The 16,195-nt window shown below is 45.9% G+C and overlaps 1 protein-coding gene across 1 annotated transcript in view; it reads right to left on the minus strand.

Moving 5' to 3' along the window:
* NOX3 (NADPH oxidase 3) overlaps positions 1–16,195 on the minus strand; it is a 698,296-nt gene that overhangs the window by 32,484 nt on the left and 649,617 nt on the right. Inside the window, exon 12 of the mRNA XM_075339672.1 lies at positions 9,704–9,828. Coding sequence (XP_075195787.1) covers positions 9,704–9,828 — 125 coding nt within the window. The remainder of the gene's footprint in view (positions 1–9,703; positions 9,829–16,195) is intronic.

Here is a 16,195-nt window from a genome sequence, read left to right on the forward strand (position 1 = left end):
ATGAAATTGGCGAACCTCGAACATCGCTCAACTCTAGTCACTAGACACGATCATTTCCCTATCGATGGAGGCAACAGTTATCATAATGACCAGGTTGCCGACAAGTGAAGCAGATTCCACCATTACGAGCTGTATGAGAGGAAGCGCCTGCCCTAGAGATGAGGCATCTACGGAAGTGTGTGGTGAAGATAAGGGTACGGAAAAACTTGGAGCCAAACGAACCCTAGGTCTGCTGTGAGCTACCTCCAATTTACGCTCAGAATGACAAAAATCGATATGAGGGGGCAGGGTAATGAGTCCCCTTCCTGGGTGGTCAAAGCATCTGTGTCACCCCAAAGGATGCCGCTCCAGCTTCAGGGATGCCACAGGACCTTCTTCTGCCACAGAAAGTTGCCAGTATCTACTAGTGAGATCTAGGGTAGAAAAGTAGTTAGAGGCCTTTAGAGCAGCGAGGGATTCTTCTATCCGTGGCAACGGGTAGGAATCCTTGTGTGTTATCTGGTTTATCCGTCTATAGTCTACACACATCCTCATTGTTGCATCCTTCTTTTTTACCAGGACTAGGGGAGCTGCCCAAGGACTGCAACTGTCCCGAATGACTCCTGCCTTTTTCATGTTTTCGGCATGTCTTTGGCACACTGGTAATGGGCTGGGGGTATAGGCCTATGTCTTTCCTTAATGAGAGGATAACTGCCTGTGGGTATGTGATGTTGCACCCCCTTGATTCTCCCAAAGTCTAGTGGGTTTTTACTGAAAACCTGCTCATACTCCTGTATGAATCCGTGAACCCCTTGTTTTTGATAGGTGGGGATAGAGTCAGTCCCCACATGGAGTTTTTGACACCAGTCCTCTAATTGTTCTTGAGAGGTCTCATCCCCTTTTGAGTCAGCTTGTGTCAGGGGGCCCACGGGCTGTATAGCGTTGTTTGGGCAGGTCAACAGTTTGGCAATGGTAGCGTATCTTGGTAGTCTAGCTTCCTCCTCCCCACAGTTCAGTACTCGTACGGGTACCCTTCCCTGGTGTTTGTCAACTACCCCTCTGGCTGTCAGGATTGTGGGCCAGTGAACGGAATGAGTGGGTTCTACTACAGCCTGGTAATCCCATCCCCCGAGACCTACCGCTCCCTGCACCACAGCATCATCTCGCTCCGTGGGGATATCACAATGGGGTTGGCATCTATCACCCGCACACTACCAATTTCACCGCCAGTCTGGTGTACCTGTTGCTTCTGCAAGATGACTCGGATCTCTTTTTGCAGGGCTCTCCATTGTCCGCCCTCAACAACCTCAGCAATCTGTTGAAGCAAAAACAACACTTCTCCTAGGCAATTCTCAATGACATTAGTGCCTAAAATCATTTGTGGGTTCCTTTCCTTAACATCATTATCTACAACAATTAGTCCTTGTCCCTTCAATTCCTGCCTCCCCACCTTTATGGTCACCTCCTTGACCCCAATCTGGTCTATAAGTTGTCCATTAGCTGGATAGATGGTGAGGTCAGGGTCCGGATGTCGGAGATTGTCGTCCGACCAAAACCTGCGATAAAGGACATACGGGATTATCGTTACCTGGGTGGTCACGGCAGACAGCTGGGCCAGGTGTTCTTATTCCTGGGGACTGGCCCTTGGCCCCAGGTTTAGCCCGTTTAAAGGACAGACTCTTGCATAATTGCCTGCTTCCTGGCAACGGCGGCAGATGGGTTGTCCGGACGAGTCATAGCTATCGCTGCTCCTCCCTCGGGATGAGGGATCTTTTTTCCTCGCATCCAAGGGACGTCTTCTGGACTGTCAGCTAGCAGGATTCTGTGAGGGGTGTTAGATTCTGGTGGGAGTTGCATTGCTCTCAGCATCCGGGCGACGTCCTTGCTGAGCTGTTGCACCTGGGAGGACAGGGTATCTGAGGTTTCAGATGAGGTTATGAGTCCTTTTGCTGTTACCAGGGCCTGTGAGGAGAATTCTGCTCCGACAGTTGGGGTGCTGGGGGACCATGCAGATTGGATGGGGTCCGTGTCGATGGGGGGCTGGAGTGCTTTCACGGCCCTGTCTTTCAGAATGGCAAAGTCCACATCACTGTGTTCCAGGGACCATAGCCTCATCTGCTTTCTATCCTCAGAGGAGTGCAGGCCCTGCAAGAACTTTTCTGTCATCATCCTGTTTCCTTCCTGATCACTGACAGGGTCCACGAGCTTGAGGGCCCGCAGTGCGGCTTGCAACCTGAGAGCATAGTCTCTAATACTATCTTGGGACTTCTGGTGGCAGTTATAGAAGCCCATTCTCAGCTGTGCCTCTGTGCGATTTTCAAAGGCAGCTTTTAGCTTGGAAAAAATGGTGTCTACAGAGACCCGGTTATCACTGGTCCAGGCCTCAGCTTCTAGTTCTGCTGCTCCAGTCAGTTGCCCTAGCACCACTGCGGCCCTCTGTTTGCCGGTAATTGCATACAAATCCAGCAGGGTGCCAATCTTCTTTTTGAATGCTGTTAGGGTGTCCACCTTGCCATCATATTGGGGCAACCAGGTCACCCCTAGGACATACGGTAGGGAGATTGGCATGATTGGGTAGATTTCAGCCGGCGCGGCTGTGATCACCGCACCGGGGCTAGACGCTGCTGCGTTCTCCATGCTGGGGTTAAGCGTCGCTTGGGCTACGGTGCCCTGGCTGGGGGTGGTAGTACTCACAGTGTCCATCTTCCCTCAGAGTTCCGCTTCATCCACGAATCAGTGCACTTCCCGTTTTTCTCTGCAGGTTACTCCCTCCTCCTCCGGAGTCAGGGCGCTCTGGGGATGCTGGGTCAGTCCCTCCTCTCTTGGGCGGTTACTTTCCTGCGCAGTTTTCTGATGACGCACTTTTCTTTTTCAGCGGTGGCTAAAATGGCGGCGGTTCAAATTTTTTAGTCAGACTGCCAAGGCATACAGTCACCTGCCTAAACAGGTCTAGTCCATGATCCTGTTCGTGACGCCAAAAGAGAAGATGTGACACCCCAGGGACATCGATCCAGCTTCAGGGATGCCACAGGACCTTTTTCTGTGTATTTGGCCACAGGTAAGTTAAGTTTATTATCGTGACGCCACTCACGGTTTGCGGTCAGGGATATGGGTAACCGCCACTGCAGTTTTAACGAGCATCTGGGGCTGATGGAGTCTGCAGTCGGATGGTGTGGCCTCCCATGAGTGAAGCTGGCCCCAGGGGATCGGGTGTGTAGAACAACAAGTCCCAGAATAACTCAGTCTCAGTCCAGAAAGTCTTTCAACTGCTCTTTATTCACTTTTGATGTTGCTGTGGTGAGCTAACCCGGGCGATGCTGAGATAATCCAGGTGAAACCAGGTATCCTTCAAGCCAGTCTAAGGATAACCATTAACTCGCCGTCCGAGCAGTTCTTTTTTCAGATAACTCCTGACATGAAGTACCGTGGGGGTCTATCCAGGGAATTCGCTACTGCCTTTTCTCCCCTTTTTGACCGTTTGCCGGCAGCGTGGACCAGGTGAGATGGCTTCTGGCTATATCTCCTTATGGGTCCCTGCGTTGCTGCTGAGGCTCGGACTCTGTGTGGTTGGTGAGGTACTTGAAGTACCCTCACCGGCAGGTTTAGCAGGTAGTTAAACTTGAGCCTGCTCTGGGAACCTGTATCCCGTACGTGCCTAGTTACCAAGAGTCCCCATACTCGATTGACTCTCTCTGTCTTTCTGACTGACTGGTAACCGTTCTCCCCCGCTAACGGCTACTTCACGAGCGCAGGGTCTGACTAGTGACCACGCACGTCTCCCTTAGCAACTCCCGCACTCACCACTATCAGACTGGCTCGCTCCACTACTTTCCTGACAGCCTCTGCACTTTAGCTCCTAGCCCCTCCACTACACCCCTTGATGAGATGTGGAGACAAGACCCCTCTTCAGTCTACCCAAGGGTCCCCTATCAAAGTGTGGGAGACCTGGTTGCTATGTGTCTGTGCGTACACACCCTATTCCAGCCTTTAGGATTACCTGGAAGTACTGACCCAGCATGTCTGCAGTACTCAGTGGTGCCTGACCAGGTCAGGGGCGCCACACATCCTTTACATGAGTAACCAAACCCTTCCAGAACACCGGTATGAGAGTTTTATCAGGCCACTCTAGCTCAGCAGCCAATGTCTTAAAACAAATTGTGTTCTGACTTGATGAGGAATTCCCTTGCACCAAATCTAGCATTTGTAAGGCAGTATTGTGGGTAGCCTGAGGACCAAGAAACACTTGCTTTAAGTTCCCTAAAAATGTAGCTGAATTTTGTATCATGGGGTTGTTACAGTTCCATAAAGATGTAGCCCATTCCAAGGCCCTGTCAATGAGCAAGGATATAATAAAGCCCACCTTACTCCTCTCAGTGGGATAAGAAAAGGCCTGAATCTCTAAATGTATGGAGCACTGATTAATAAAGCCCCCTACAGGCCTATTAAGCTTATATGAAAAAAAAAAATCACCAGAAATAAAGCCACCAGTCAAAACAAATGGTCAAAAAATGGTAAATGCAAATGCAGCATGCAGACAGCCCCCAATGATAAAGGTTGGACTTGCACAGGTGCCGAATACCAATACAACAACCACCCACAGCCTAATATATCAGGAGGAGGCAGTTGCTGGCGTTAAAACTGCACACTAATAGAATCTACCATAGGGCGTCAGTCACACAGGTACGTGCAATGCACAGTGTCCAGACAAAGCCTATTGATAGCACTGACACAAAGGATAGGCATCCCAAGGGGCTGGCTGCATCCTGCGGAAATTGTGTGATAACAAATGATAAAAAATGATAACAAATATGAGGTATCGGTCATATTTTGGCCAAGATATATACGCTCGTAACCCATACGTCAAGGATCCCCACGCTTACGAGTCCCTAACTACATTACAATAACTCACCAAAGGACATAATCAAATAAACTTATACGAAAAAAAACCACCAGAAATAAGGCACCAGCCAAAAAAAAGGGTCAAAATATGGCAAATGCACATGCAGAGGATGCAGATGACCCCCATGATAAAGGTTGGAACTGTACAGGTGCAGAATACCAATAAAACAACCACCCACAGCCTAATATATCAGGAGAGGGCAGTTGCTGACATTAAAACTGCACACTAATAGGATCTACCATAAAGCGTCAGTCACACAAGTACGTGCAATGTGCAGTGTCTTGGCAAAGCCTATTGATAGCACCCTTCTATTAGATCATATTATATGGATAGAAGGTATGCACACCAGTGACTATGTAAGGGGAATATATGAAAAGCAGAAACTGCTGTGTGAATACTGGCCTGAAAAATCCAATAGCTATATGTGAGAGTGAAAGTATGAAAAATGGAATCTGCATTACTGCCATGAACATATGAATCAAGAGAAATTTAGCCATTGAATTGATCAATGCAATAGAGCCCCAACACTACGCCAAAGTATTTCTCTACATTGGGGTCCCTAGCTAGTGTGTGTCCTCTCATGCAGATAAAAAAAAAACTTACCGTGCATGGCAAGCTGAGACCCAGGCTATATATGCATATAATGTGGACTGGCAATAGGTGTGGGTGGGGCCAGGTTCACAAACAAAAGACTACAAATCAATCAAGAAGTAACGTCTGGAACACCATTCTGAGTCTGAACTGGGTTCAAAAACCTAAAAAATCTACACTATATGGAGAGAAGGTACGCACACCAGTGACTATGTAAGGGGAATATATGAAAAGCAGAATTCACACAGCAGTTTCTGCTTTTCAAAGTGCACTGACACAAAAGACAGATATCCCAAGAGGCCGGCTGCATCCTGTAGAAATTGTGTGATAAAAAATAATAGAAAAGGAAAACAAATGTGAGATATCATATTTTGGCTGGTGGCTTTATTTCTGGTGAGGTTTTTTTCGTATAAGTTTTGTATAAGTTTATTTTGACTATGTCCTATGGTGACTTACGCTACAGGCTTATCCTCAGAGAGAATTTGTTGGGCAAAGACAAGGCGTGGGACAGATGTAGCTGAGAGCGCAGCCAGGGCAACTACATGACTGGTAGTTTGAGAGTAAAGGGGGGCTTTACACGCTGCAAAATCGCTAACGATATATCGTCGGTGTCACAGTGTTTGTGACGCAAATCCGGCGCCATTAGCGACATTGCAGCATGTGACAGCTAGGAGCGACGATCAACGATCGCAAAAACGTCAAAAATCGTTGACACGTCACTCCTTTTCATAATATCGTTGGTTGTGCATGCCGCTGGTTGTTCGTCGTTGCTGCGGCATCACACAACTCTATGTGTGACACCGCAGGAACGACAAACATCTCCTTACCTGCGTCCACCGGTAATGAGGAAGGAAGGAGGTGGGAGGGATATTCCAACCGCTCATCTCCGCCCCTCCACTTCTATTGGATGGCTGCCATGTGACGTCGCTGTGACGCCGCATGAACCGCCCCATTAAAAAGGAGGCGGTTCGCCGGCCACAGCGACATCGCAGGGAAGATAAGTCCATGTGATGGGTTTAAGCGATGTTGTGCGCCACGGGCATCGATTTGCTCATGACGCACAACCGACGAGGGCGGGTACGCTAGCTAGCGATATCGATAGCGATATCGCAGCGTGTAAGGTGCCCTTAACAGTTGCTATGTCCATAGCCGCAGGACATTGCTCTAGAAACAGTGATCATGCCTCCAGTGGCTGAATATAGTACTGGAGTTAGGCGTTGTCCACCATCTTAGCCAGACCCTGGCTCAGTCTTAATGTTACGGAGTTGACGGTTTAGAAAGGAAAGAAAGAACAATCCTAACCACAACCCGGGGTCCATCGTGCTATGGATAGAATACACCTTGTAAGAGCCCAGAGAGCAGGACGAACAACAGCAGAATAAAGTAAAGCAGAGTTCTGATCTAAACACAATAGAAAACCTCTGAAAAATTCTTGATGTCAAAGGTATGGCCAAGAAACCCACAACAGTCAAAGAACTGTGGAAGATACTGAAGAAGAGTGGACCAAAATCACACCAAAGCAGTGTGAGTGACCAGTGATGTCCTGTAGCTGCAGATGTGCTGAAGTCATTCACAGCAAAGGCCTGTACACTTTCTACTGATTGGTGACTGTAGTTACCTTCAGAAAATTTAGTTATAATCTTTCTGTGCTACAGTCATTGTTGTTCTCTAATTATGATCATCATGTTTTGGTCAAAATGAAGAGTTAATAGTGATATACTTTGGCTCTTTTGTAAAATGCTGTTGTAGTGGCATGGTTTGCCCCTTACAAAGAAAACTTCAAATGTTGATGAATGTAGATTACATTATTTCTTAAAAAAGCAAGTGATCATACATTGTTCTCTAATTTTGATCTCCAGTGTACTTAGGAATGAAACATATTCATTTGTGTGAACTTTTTGGGATGGAAATTTTATGCCAGCGAGTTGTTTTTCACCTACATGGTTACAATAAATTGCTCTTTTAGGCCCGTTTCACACGTCAGTGAAAAACAGTGACGTTTTTCACTGGTGTGTAAAACACGCACATGTCCCTGCGTGTGCCGTGATTCACGGCACACGTGGGTTGTCTAAGTGCAATCCGGGCTCTGTTCTCCGTGGCCCGTGATTGCACTTAGAAAACAACTCACCTGTGCGCGCTCCCGCTGTCCATGGTGCTGATCGCTCCCGCGGTGCAGCATCCGGCCGGCGGTGACCCCCGCAGCAGCTGCTTCCGGGTCGGCTGTGTCGCGCATAATGAATATGCGCGACAATAATGAGCCAGCTCAGAAGCAGCAGGGAGAACGGGCTGCAGAGGACATCGCTGGACGCCGGGTGAGTTAAAATGTTTTTTATTTTAAAAGCACGTTTTGTTCTGGCACGTGTTTCACGGACCACACCACTGCGTGGTCCGTGGAACATCAGTGATGCCAGAAAAAAATGGACATGTCTCCGTGCGGCAATCACGCACACGCGGGTACGCCGCACGGAGACACGTGCAGTGAAAAATCACTGACGTGTGAGCAGACCCATTCATTATAATGGGTCTGCGTATGTCAGTGATTCTGGTACGTTTTAAAAAAAGCACAAACGTCCCAGAATCACTGACGTGTGAAAGGAGCCTTACACTTGTGAATGTCGAGTAGGATTTCTGCACATTTAACATGGCATTCCTTTTCTCTGGACCTTAATGTCTTGTTAGGGCTTGTTTATATGAGCACATAATTAATCTAAGTTTTATCCATTTGTGCCATGGAGCGCACACAGAGAGCTCACAGCCACATAATAGCCAGAATGCCAGTAACATATTGCTGATTTTCCCCACGGATCTTATTGGCTATAATCTGTGTTGGAAATAAATGGCAGCATGCACTTTATTGCTCTTTTTTCTGGAAAAGAATAATGCAAGTGTGGCACCCCTGAAGCTTACATCACCACAGAGGTACTGCACCTCATCCAGAGATGTGGTTTCCCATTCCATGGTAAGGAAGGGTTCATCCACCGGTTCCCATGACACACGCACACAGACAGACTCATCACAACACTCCACTAGACCGTGGTTAGGGCCTAGTGCAGCTGGACTTGTATAGTGGATGGCGCCGTCTCCGAGGCCAGTCTTGGGGCGGAGCTTAGTGGGTGAGGTGTTTGAGGTGAGTGGGCGGGAACTGAGTTTTGAAAGTTAACAGTTGACGGTTGACAGGACAGTTGAAGGTGAACGGTCGAAAGGGTGGTGAGGAGGCGACCAAAGAGTAGAGACCTCGGGGTCCTGCTCAACCCGGGTGACACAGAAGAAGGGATCCTAGAGACACGGGAGTGCGGGAGGCACCCGTGGGTTTGCTCCACAGAACACCGGGTGGAAGGATCTGGCCGCAAAGCGAAGGACTCGGTCCCTAGACTAAAAGAAAGCTAACGTACTCTTTAGCAACACCAGGGGCCTGGGTGGTTACAAGCATCCAGGGCCAAAAATCAGCACACGAATCCACTGGAAGGGGGCCACAGAGGATCTGGGGGGCCAAGCAGGCAGAAAGCCCATTAAAGGTCCGTGGCCCCTGGCTCAGGGCGCTGTGTGCAGAGGCACGGGACAGGAGGGCGAGAGTCAGCGCAGTAGAGACAACCAGGAAAGGCACATCTGAGGGGTGCACTGGTATTGACCCTTGAGCTGCCCAGGATCGATGGGAGCCAATCATGGTGTATCCCAGCATACCGCGGGTGATTGCCGCCTTACTGTACACCTGTGGAACTGGTACCGTGAGTAAAGACTTTGACTGCAACCCCCAGTTTCGTCTACATCCTTCCCACGCCCTCTCATCATCCCCGGGCCTCAAGCTCTACCTATGGGGAGCAATATCACCTCAGATGCACCATCATCATCAACCCCAGGGAATACACAGCGCAGCGGTGGCCCCCACAGCCGCAGTACCACAGGTGGCATCACAAACTTTTACTTTTAACTACAACTCCCATCATCATAATCATCATCCATCTTTATTATTGAAAGACACCAGGGTCACGGAACTGGGCCACGCCGCCGCGACATCACCGGACTAGTCCATCCCGGTACCGAGTTGGAACTGGGTGTGTCACAAGCAATATAAAAGACAGCTCTGTCACCCATCCTTAGATGAGCACACAGAGCTCCATAGAGAACCAGCCAGGGCTCCAATTTGCACACGTGAATGGCCTGATTTCCAATACAACCATCTGAAACTGGCCTTACTGTACACATGCTCTGCTGTAAATTGACATTTTTTGTTACCCTGTATGCTTGTCTGCTATATATCTGAATTCCTTATTCCAGTTGGGTCTTCCAAAATTAGTTTTATGCCTTAGACCTGTTATAACATCCAGGTCATTATCACAATGTAAAGCTATGTGTGAAGCCTAAAACAAAACAAAAAAAAAGTTGTTACTAAAAATTAATAAATTATACTAAAGCACAAACATTTCTATAACCCTTCCCCATAACACCTGGCATTATAGTGGGAGTTTTGTATTAAAATGCCACATACACTTAATGCATATTAAAAGTTCTTAAGTATTCTCATCTTGTTGTATTCTATGAATAAATATTAACTTAAACTGTTTCTGTATTGTTTTTAAGGCTCTGTTCACATTTACATTTTTCAGGAACTACCATAGTTAACTAGTTTTAGGCCATGTGCGCATGTTGCATTTTTTCTTGCGTTTCTGCAGCGTTTTGAGCTGCAGCGTTTTAATGCAAAATTGCATGTGTTTTGATTTCCAGGCAAAGTCTATGGAAAATAGGGCTTTCTTGTGCGCACGATGCATTTATAAACGCAGCGTTTAAGTTGCTTAAAATTTGTCAAAATCTTTGCGTTTGAAGAAGCAACATGTCAATTATTTTTGCCATTTTGGCAGTATTTTGCTAACATTGAAGTCAATGAGAATTATCAAAACGCATCCTTAAAGAAAAGTCTAGCGTTTTACATGCTTTTTTGATGCGTAACGCATGCTTTTTTGACAAAATCAAAGCATGCGTTTTTACATTATTGTAAGGGAAAGCAGTTTCAAATTGCCCTCACATACATTCCGACATTAAAAAATGAGTGAAACAATACTGTTAGTTTTATTTTGCACATGATTATTCAATTGCTATAATAATTTTTGGTAAATTATCATTATAGTGTATGATTTAAAGATTATTTATTTTATTTTTTTTTTCAATTTTTTCATACTGTTTGCATGTTCAAACTTTATTTAGTTTGGTATTTGTGTTGAAAATGCATCTCAATATAAGCACTGAAACTGCATGTAAACCGCGGTCAAAACTCGGCAAAAACGCTATAAAAACACTTGCTTATTTCCTGCGTTTATGTGGTCAAAACCAATTTTGACAATGACAATTTCTGCCAGAGGATGCGTTCATTTCTGCAAGTTTCTGAACGCAACGTGCACACATGGCCTTATTCACATAAAAAATGTCACATTTTGAGGTTAAGTCAATGGGAGCTTTTAGAATTTGATCAGATATTTTAGAAAAAGAGTTAAAATGAAGAAGTATCTGCGCCCCAATTAGTAGGCAATAGCCAAATAGACAAAGAAAAGCAGCTAGCAGCAACTGATCACTCATGTCATAGTGTCAAACACAGATAACTGTATATGATAGAGATGCTGCTGTGCAAGTCAGCTATAAATATGTTGTACAAAACATCTGTGCAAGTAATGAGACAACCAAGGGAGAGGGGCTGATCCACACACTCACCGAAAGGGAAAGAGTTAATAAAGGTATTTAAACCAAAGAGTAGAACTAATGACAAAATAGTCCATCATAAACAGAAGATCTAACCACTCACTGTGATCACAGATGAACTGCCAAGGGCTGATGTATAAAGCAGTAGATAGGCCCAGGTGGATGATGGAGGTCACAGTCCAGCAAACTTCGTCCTAGAGGTAGAAGGAGCATATTATGGGGAGTTTCACAGAATGCTTAGTCCTCTCTAAGGTGTGCAATCTTGGATGGGATGGAGCCCGGAGGAAATGCCAGTAGCGGGTTACCGTGGTGAATTCCACAGGATGATTAGTCCACTGTAAGGGGTGCAACCCTGGATAGGATGGAGCCTGGAGGGAGTGCCAGGTGCGGGGTACTATAGGGAGTTCCACAGGATGATTAGTCCTTTGTAACGGGCGCAATCCTATATGGGATGGAGCCTGCAGGGAGTGCCAGGTGCGGGGTACTGTGGTGAGTTCCACAGGATGATTAGTCCTCTGTAAGGTGTGCAATCCTGGATGGGATGGAGCTCGGAGGAGGTGCCAGGTACACGATACTGTGCGAGTCGATCCCGCCACAACAGAACAACCCCCAGGCTGCTGGGTGTGATATTGTTTCTAGGACGCCTCAGCCTACGGCATCCCCAGCAATGCGGCAACGCAGCAAGGCACCGGATGCAGAGTACGCAGAAGCAGGACGGGTGAAGTCACCCCTGCGTACAGAGGCCTGCATGGCCAATCCAACGCATTTCAAAACAGGTTGCTTCTTTGTCTGTTTATAATATGCACTATTTTGTCATTAGTTCCACTCCTTGGTTTAAATACCTTTACTAACCGTCTCCCTTTGAGTGAGTGTGTGGCTCAACCCCTCTCCCTTGGTTGGCTTGTTAATTGCACAGATGTTTTGTACAACATATGTATAGACTGACTTCCACAGTAGCATCTCTATTATATACAATTTTCTATATTTTAGAAAAAATATACATGGCTGAGTTTAGAACAGAACAAGAGATGAGCTATCTTCCCAAGGTTTGTGTTCATCGACTTTACCTGTGTTTGCCCAACGGTTCGTTGAAAGGCTCGAAGAACATACTGTATCTGAACTCCATTGAATTCAATGTGAGGCAAAAACAAAAAAGCATAGACAACGCCTTTAGGTGAGCCTAAAAGCGCCCAAAACAGTTCAAACCATTTTACAGTGCAGCCACACTGTTGTGGCACAGCTATTAGCTTCCAAGACTATTAACATAAATATTGAGGTGGATAAGTAACAGGTGTAGGCCTGGTGCTCTGAGACCCCTATCACTACAGAAAACACACAACTTGGAGACCCAGCTTGGAGTCTTCACATTTTAGGGGCAGACACCAGGAAGTGTGTCATCAATTGCCCCAAAGTACAAATAGTAAAATGGCACCGAATTTATGTATGGGATAGGGTCTAGAATAAGGCCTGGCACAGCAATTCTAGCTTAAATATTGATACAGGTAAAATATATCTTTGTACCATGTTAGCCAGTAGAGATAAAAAAAAACTGTTTAAAAGAACTGAGAGTCCTCAGTAGTTGATACCTTTTAATGGCTAACTGAAAAGATGGTAATAATAGCAAGCTTTCGAGGCTACTCAGGTCTCTTCATCAGGCATGGTATAACACAAAATCTGAAGAGTCACATATTTATACACAACAGGAAATAGAATAGTGCAGTGAAAAAAAAACAAAAAAAAAACAAGTTATGTGAAGCAGAACTATCACTATGGCAAGGGGGCAAACTGTTGTGGCCATAAAGATTGTTGTGGTTCATAGATAAGCAGTGTGAACGTATTATTGTCCTTTGATTGGGGTCTGGTCCGAGCTGTGATGCCCCCAGATGCTCTGAAGAGCACATTTCTTAATTGATGTAAAAAGACATAAATCCATGTGACACATTCAATCCTGCTCTGAATGTGTCAAAGGTCATCATAAGTTTGTACTCCCATAGTCTCCTATCTCTCTGGGACTTGAAATTCCCTTTCAATACCAGCAATTTCATGTCCATGATGCTGTGGTCTGGGTTATAAAAATGTTTGGCCACAGGTAGATCCATCCTTTTTTCTCTAATTGTGTGGCGGTGAGAATTCATCCTTGTCCTGAGCTGTTTTCCGGTCTCCCCTACATACAGACCCCCAGTTGGACATTTGGTACATGTAATTAAGTACACCACATTGGTTGTGGTGCAGCTGAAGGTACCTGGGATCTTGTAGTCCTGAAGTGATCTGGGAATCTTTATCTTGTCCGTTGTCAATATAAATGGACAGGTCTTACATTTTTTCTGGTTGCAGGGAAATGTTCCTGTTGTTGTTGGAGAGGACAGGGAGCTTAAACATTGATCAGTAACAGATGGATGAGTGAAAGTTGTGTGCCTGGTGCTCTAAGAACCCTGCCACTACAGACATAGCCGGCTTTACCTATGTGCGAGTGGTACGGTCGCACAGGGCGTCAGCCCCCAGGCTCCAGAGGGGGGCACCGCAGTGAGACAGCCGTCATTTTGATCTGCTGCTCCTTCTTCCCTCACTGTCTGTTTACTCTGCCACACTCTCACATTATCTGCTGGAGAGGATTGTGGGGGCAGGAAATTCATCCTGTCTCAGGTGCTGTTCACCAGCCTCCTGCTGCAGATACAGACTCCATGAGAGACGCGGCTATAAAAAACCCATGGGAGCTCCACACTACTCTATAGTGTAAGGCCACTGTGCAGGGCAGGGGGGGAGGGATGTGAGGGGAGTGTACAGGGGGCTGCATTACTCTCCATGTAACATGATAACAGCTATTACTAAAGGGGAGTAACTGCATAGACCTGTACATGAAAAGTGGAGAGAGGGACATTTTATGTAAAGGGTGTATATTTTGTTCCTGGAGTTGGGCGCTTCATTTTACTGCAAAGGGTTATGTGTGTATGAATCACTTACACATGAGCCACAGTGCAGTATAATCAATCAAACCCATTCCTGTAAAATGGCATCCTGCTTAATTGAACTAATAAAATAATGCCCCCCCTTCCCCTGGAGTATAATAAAATGATGCCCCCCCCCTTCCCTTGGAGTATAATAAAATAATGCCCTCCCCTTCCCTTGGTGTATAATAAAATAAAGCCCACCCTTTCCCCTGGAGTGTAATAAAATAACTCCCACTCCCTTCCCCTGGAGTATAATAAAATAACGCCTCACCTTCCCCTGGAGTATAATAAAAAAAACGCCCCCTTCCCCTGGAGTATAATAAAATAATGCCCACTCCCTTCCCTGGAGTATAATAAAATAACACCCCCCTTCCCCTGGAGTATAATAGAATAACGCCCCCCTTCCCCTGGAGTATAGTAAAATAACGCTCCCCCTTCCCCTGGAGTATAATAAAATAATGCCCCCCTTCCCCTATAGTATAACAAAATAATGCCCCCCCTTCCCCTAGAGTATAATAGAATAACGCCCTCTCTTCCCCTGGAGTATAATGAAATAACGCCTCTCTCTTCCCCTGGAGTATAATAAAATAAAGCCCCCCATTCCCCTGGAGTATAATAAAGTAACGCCCTCCCCCTTCACCTGGAGTATAATAAAATAACGCCCCCCTTCCCCTGGAGTATAATAGAATAACGCCCCCCTTCCCCTGGAGTATAGTAAAATAACGCTCCCCCTTCCCCTGGAGTATAATAAAATAATGCCCCCCTTCCCCTATAGTATAATAAAATAACGCCCCCCCTTCCCCTGGAGTATAATAAAATAAAGCCCCCCCTTCCCCTGGAGTATAATAAAGTAACGCCCTCCCCCTTCCCCTGGAGTATAATAAAATTACGCCCCCCCCTTCCCCTGGAGTATAATAAAATAACACCTCCCCTTCCCCTGGAGTATAAAAAAATAAAGCCCACCCTTCCCCTGGAGTATAATAGAATAATGTCCCCCCTTCCCCTGGAGTATAATAAAATAACACCCCCCCTTCCCCTGGAGTATAATAGAATAATGCCCCCCCTTCCCCTGGAGTATAACAGAATAATGCCCCCCCTTCTCCTGGAGTATAATAAAATAATGCCCCCCCCTTCCCCTGGAGTATAATAAAATAACGAAACCTCTTTCCCCCTGTAGTATAATAAAATAATTCCCCCCCTTCCCCATGAGTATAATAGAATAATGCCCCCCTTCCCCTGGAGTGTTATAGAATAATGCCCCCCTTCCCCTGGAGTATAATAAAATAACGCCCCCCTTTTCCCCTGTAGTATAATAAAATAATGCCCCCCCTCCCCTGGAGTTTAATAGAATAATGCCCCCCCTTCCCCTGGAGTATAATAGAATAACGCCCCCCCTTCCCCTGGAGTATAATAAAATAACGCCCCCCTTTTCCTCTGCAGTATAATAAAATAACGCCCCCCTTCCCCTGGAGTATAATAGAATAACGCCCCCCCCTTCCCCTGGAGTATAATAGAATAATGCCCTTCTCTCATGGAATACAATCATAAAACGACGCCCCCTCCCTAGAGTAGAGTATAATCAGAATAATATCCCCCACCCCCTTAAGTAAAATCATTATCCCCTTTTTGAGTATATTCATTTACTACTTATGGTGAAATAACAGCCTCCTGGAGTATAATTACATACACCCCTTGCAGTAAAATGATGCTCCCCTGGAGTCAGTGTTTTTTCCGTGGACATGTACCAGACGTATTGCTGAATGCCATTTACTGACAGCTATCAGTTGTGCTATTCATATTGAGCTCATAGAATCTTGTCATAGTATTCTAGCACGAAAAATTTAAATATATGATTAGAGGCAGGTAATTTTTTGTTTGACGGACCAGACATTTTGCCGTCTTTCACTGACAGTTATCAGGTTTGACATATACAGCGGGTGAAATAAGTATTGAACACATCACCAAGTAAATAGCTTTATAAAGGTGCTATTCACATACATTTCTCACCGGATGTCAATAACCCATCCAATCCACACAGGCAAAGACATCATACCATAGATCTCCATAAATTTAGTGATGTGTAATAATG

Source organism: Anomaloglossus baeobatrachus, chromosome 3 (assembly GCF_048569485.1).
Source record: "Anomaloglossus baeobatrachus isolate aAnoBae1 chromosome 3, aAnoBae1.hap1, whole genome shotgun sequence".
NCBI classification, from domain to species: Eukaryota; Metazoa; Chordata; class Amphibia; order Anura; family Aromobatidae; genus Anomaloglossus; species Anomaloglossus baeobatrachus.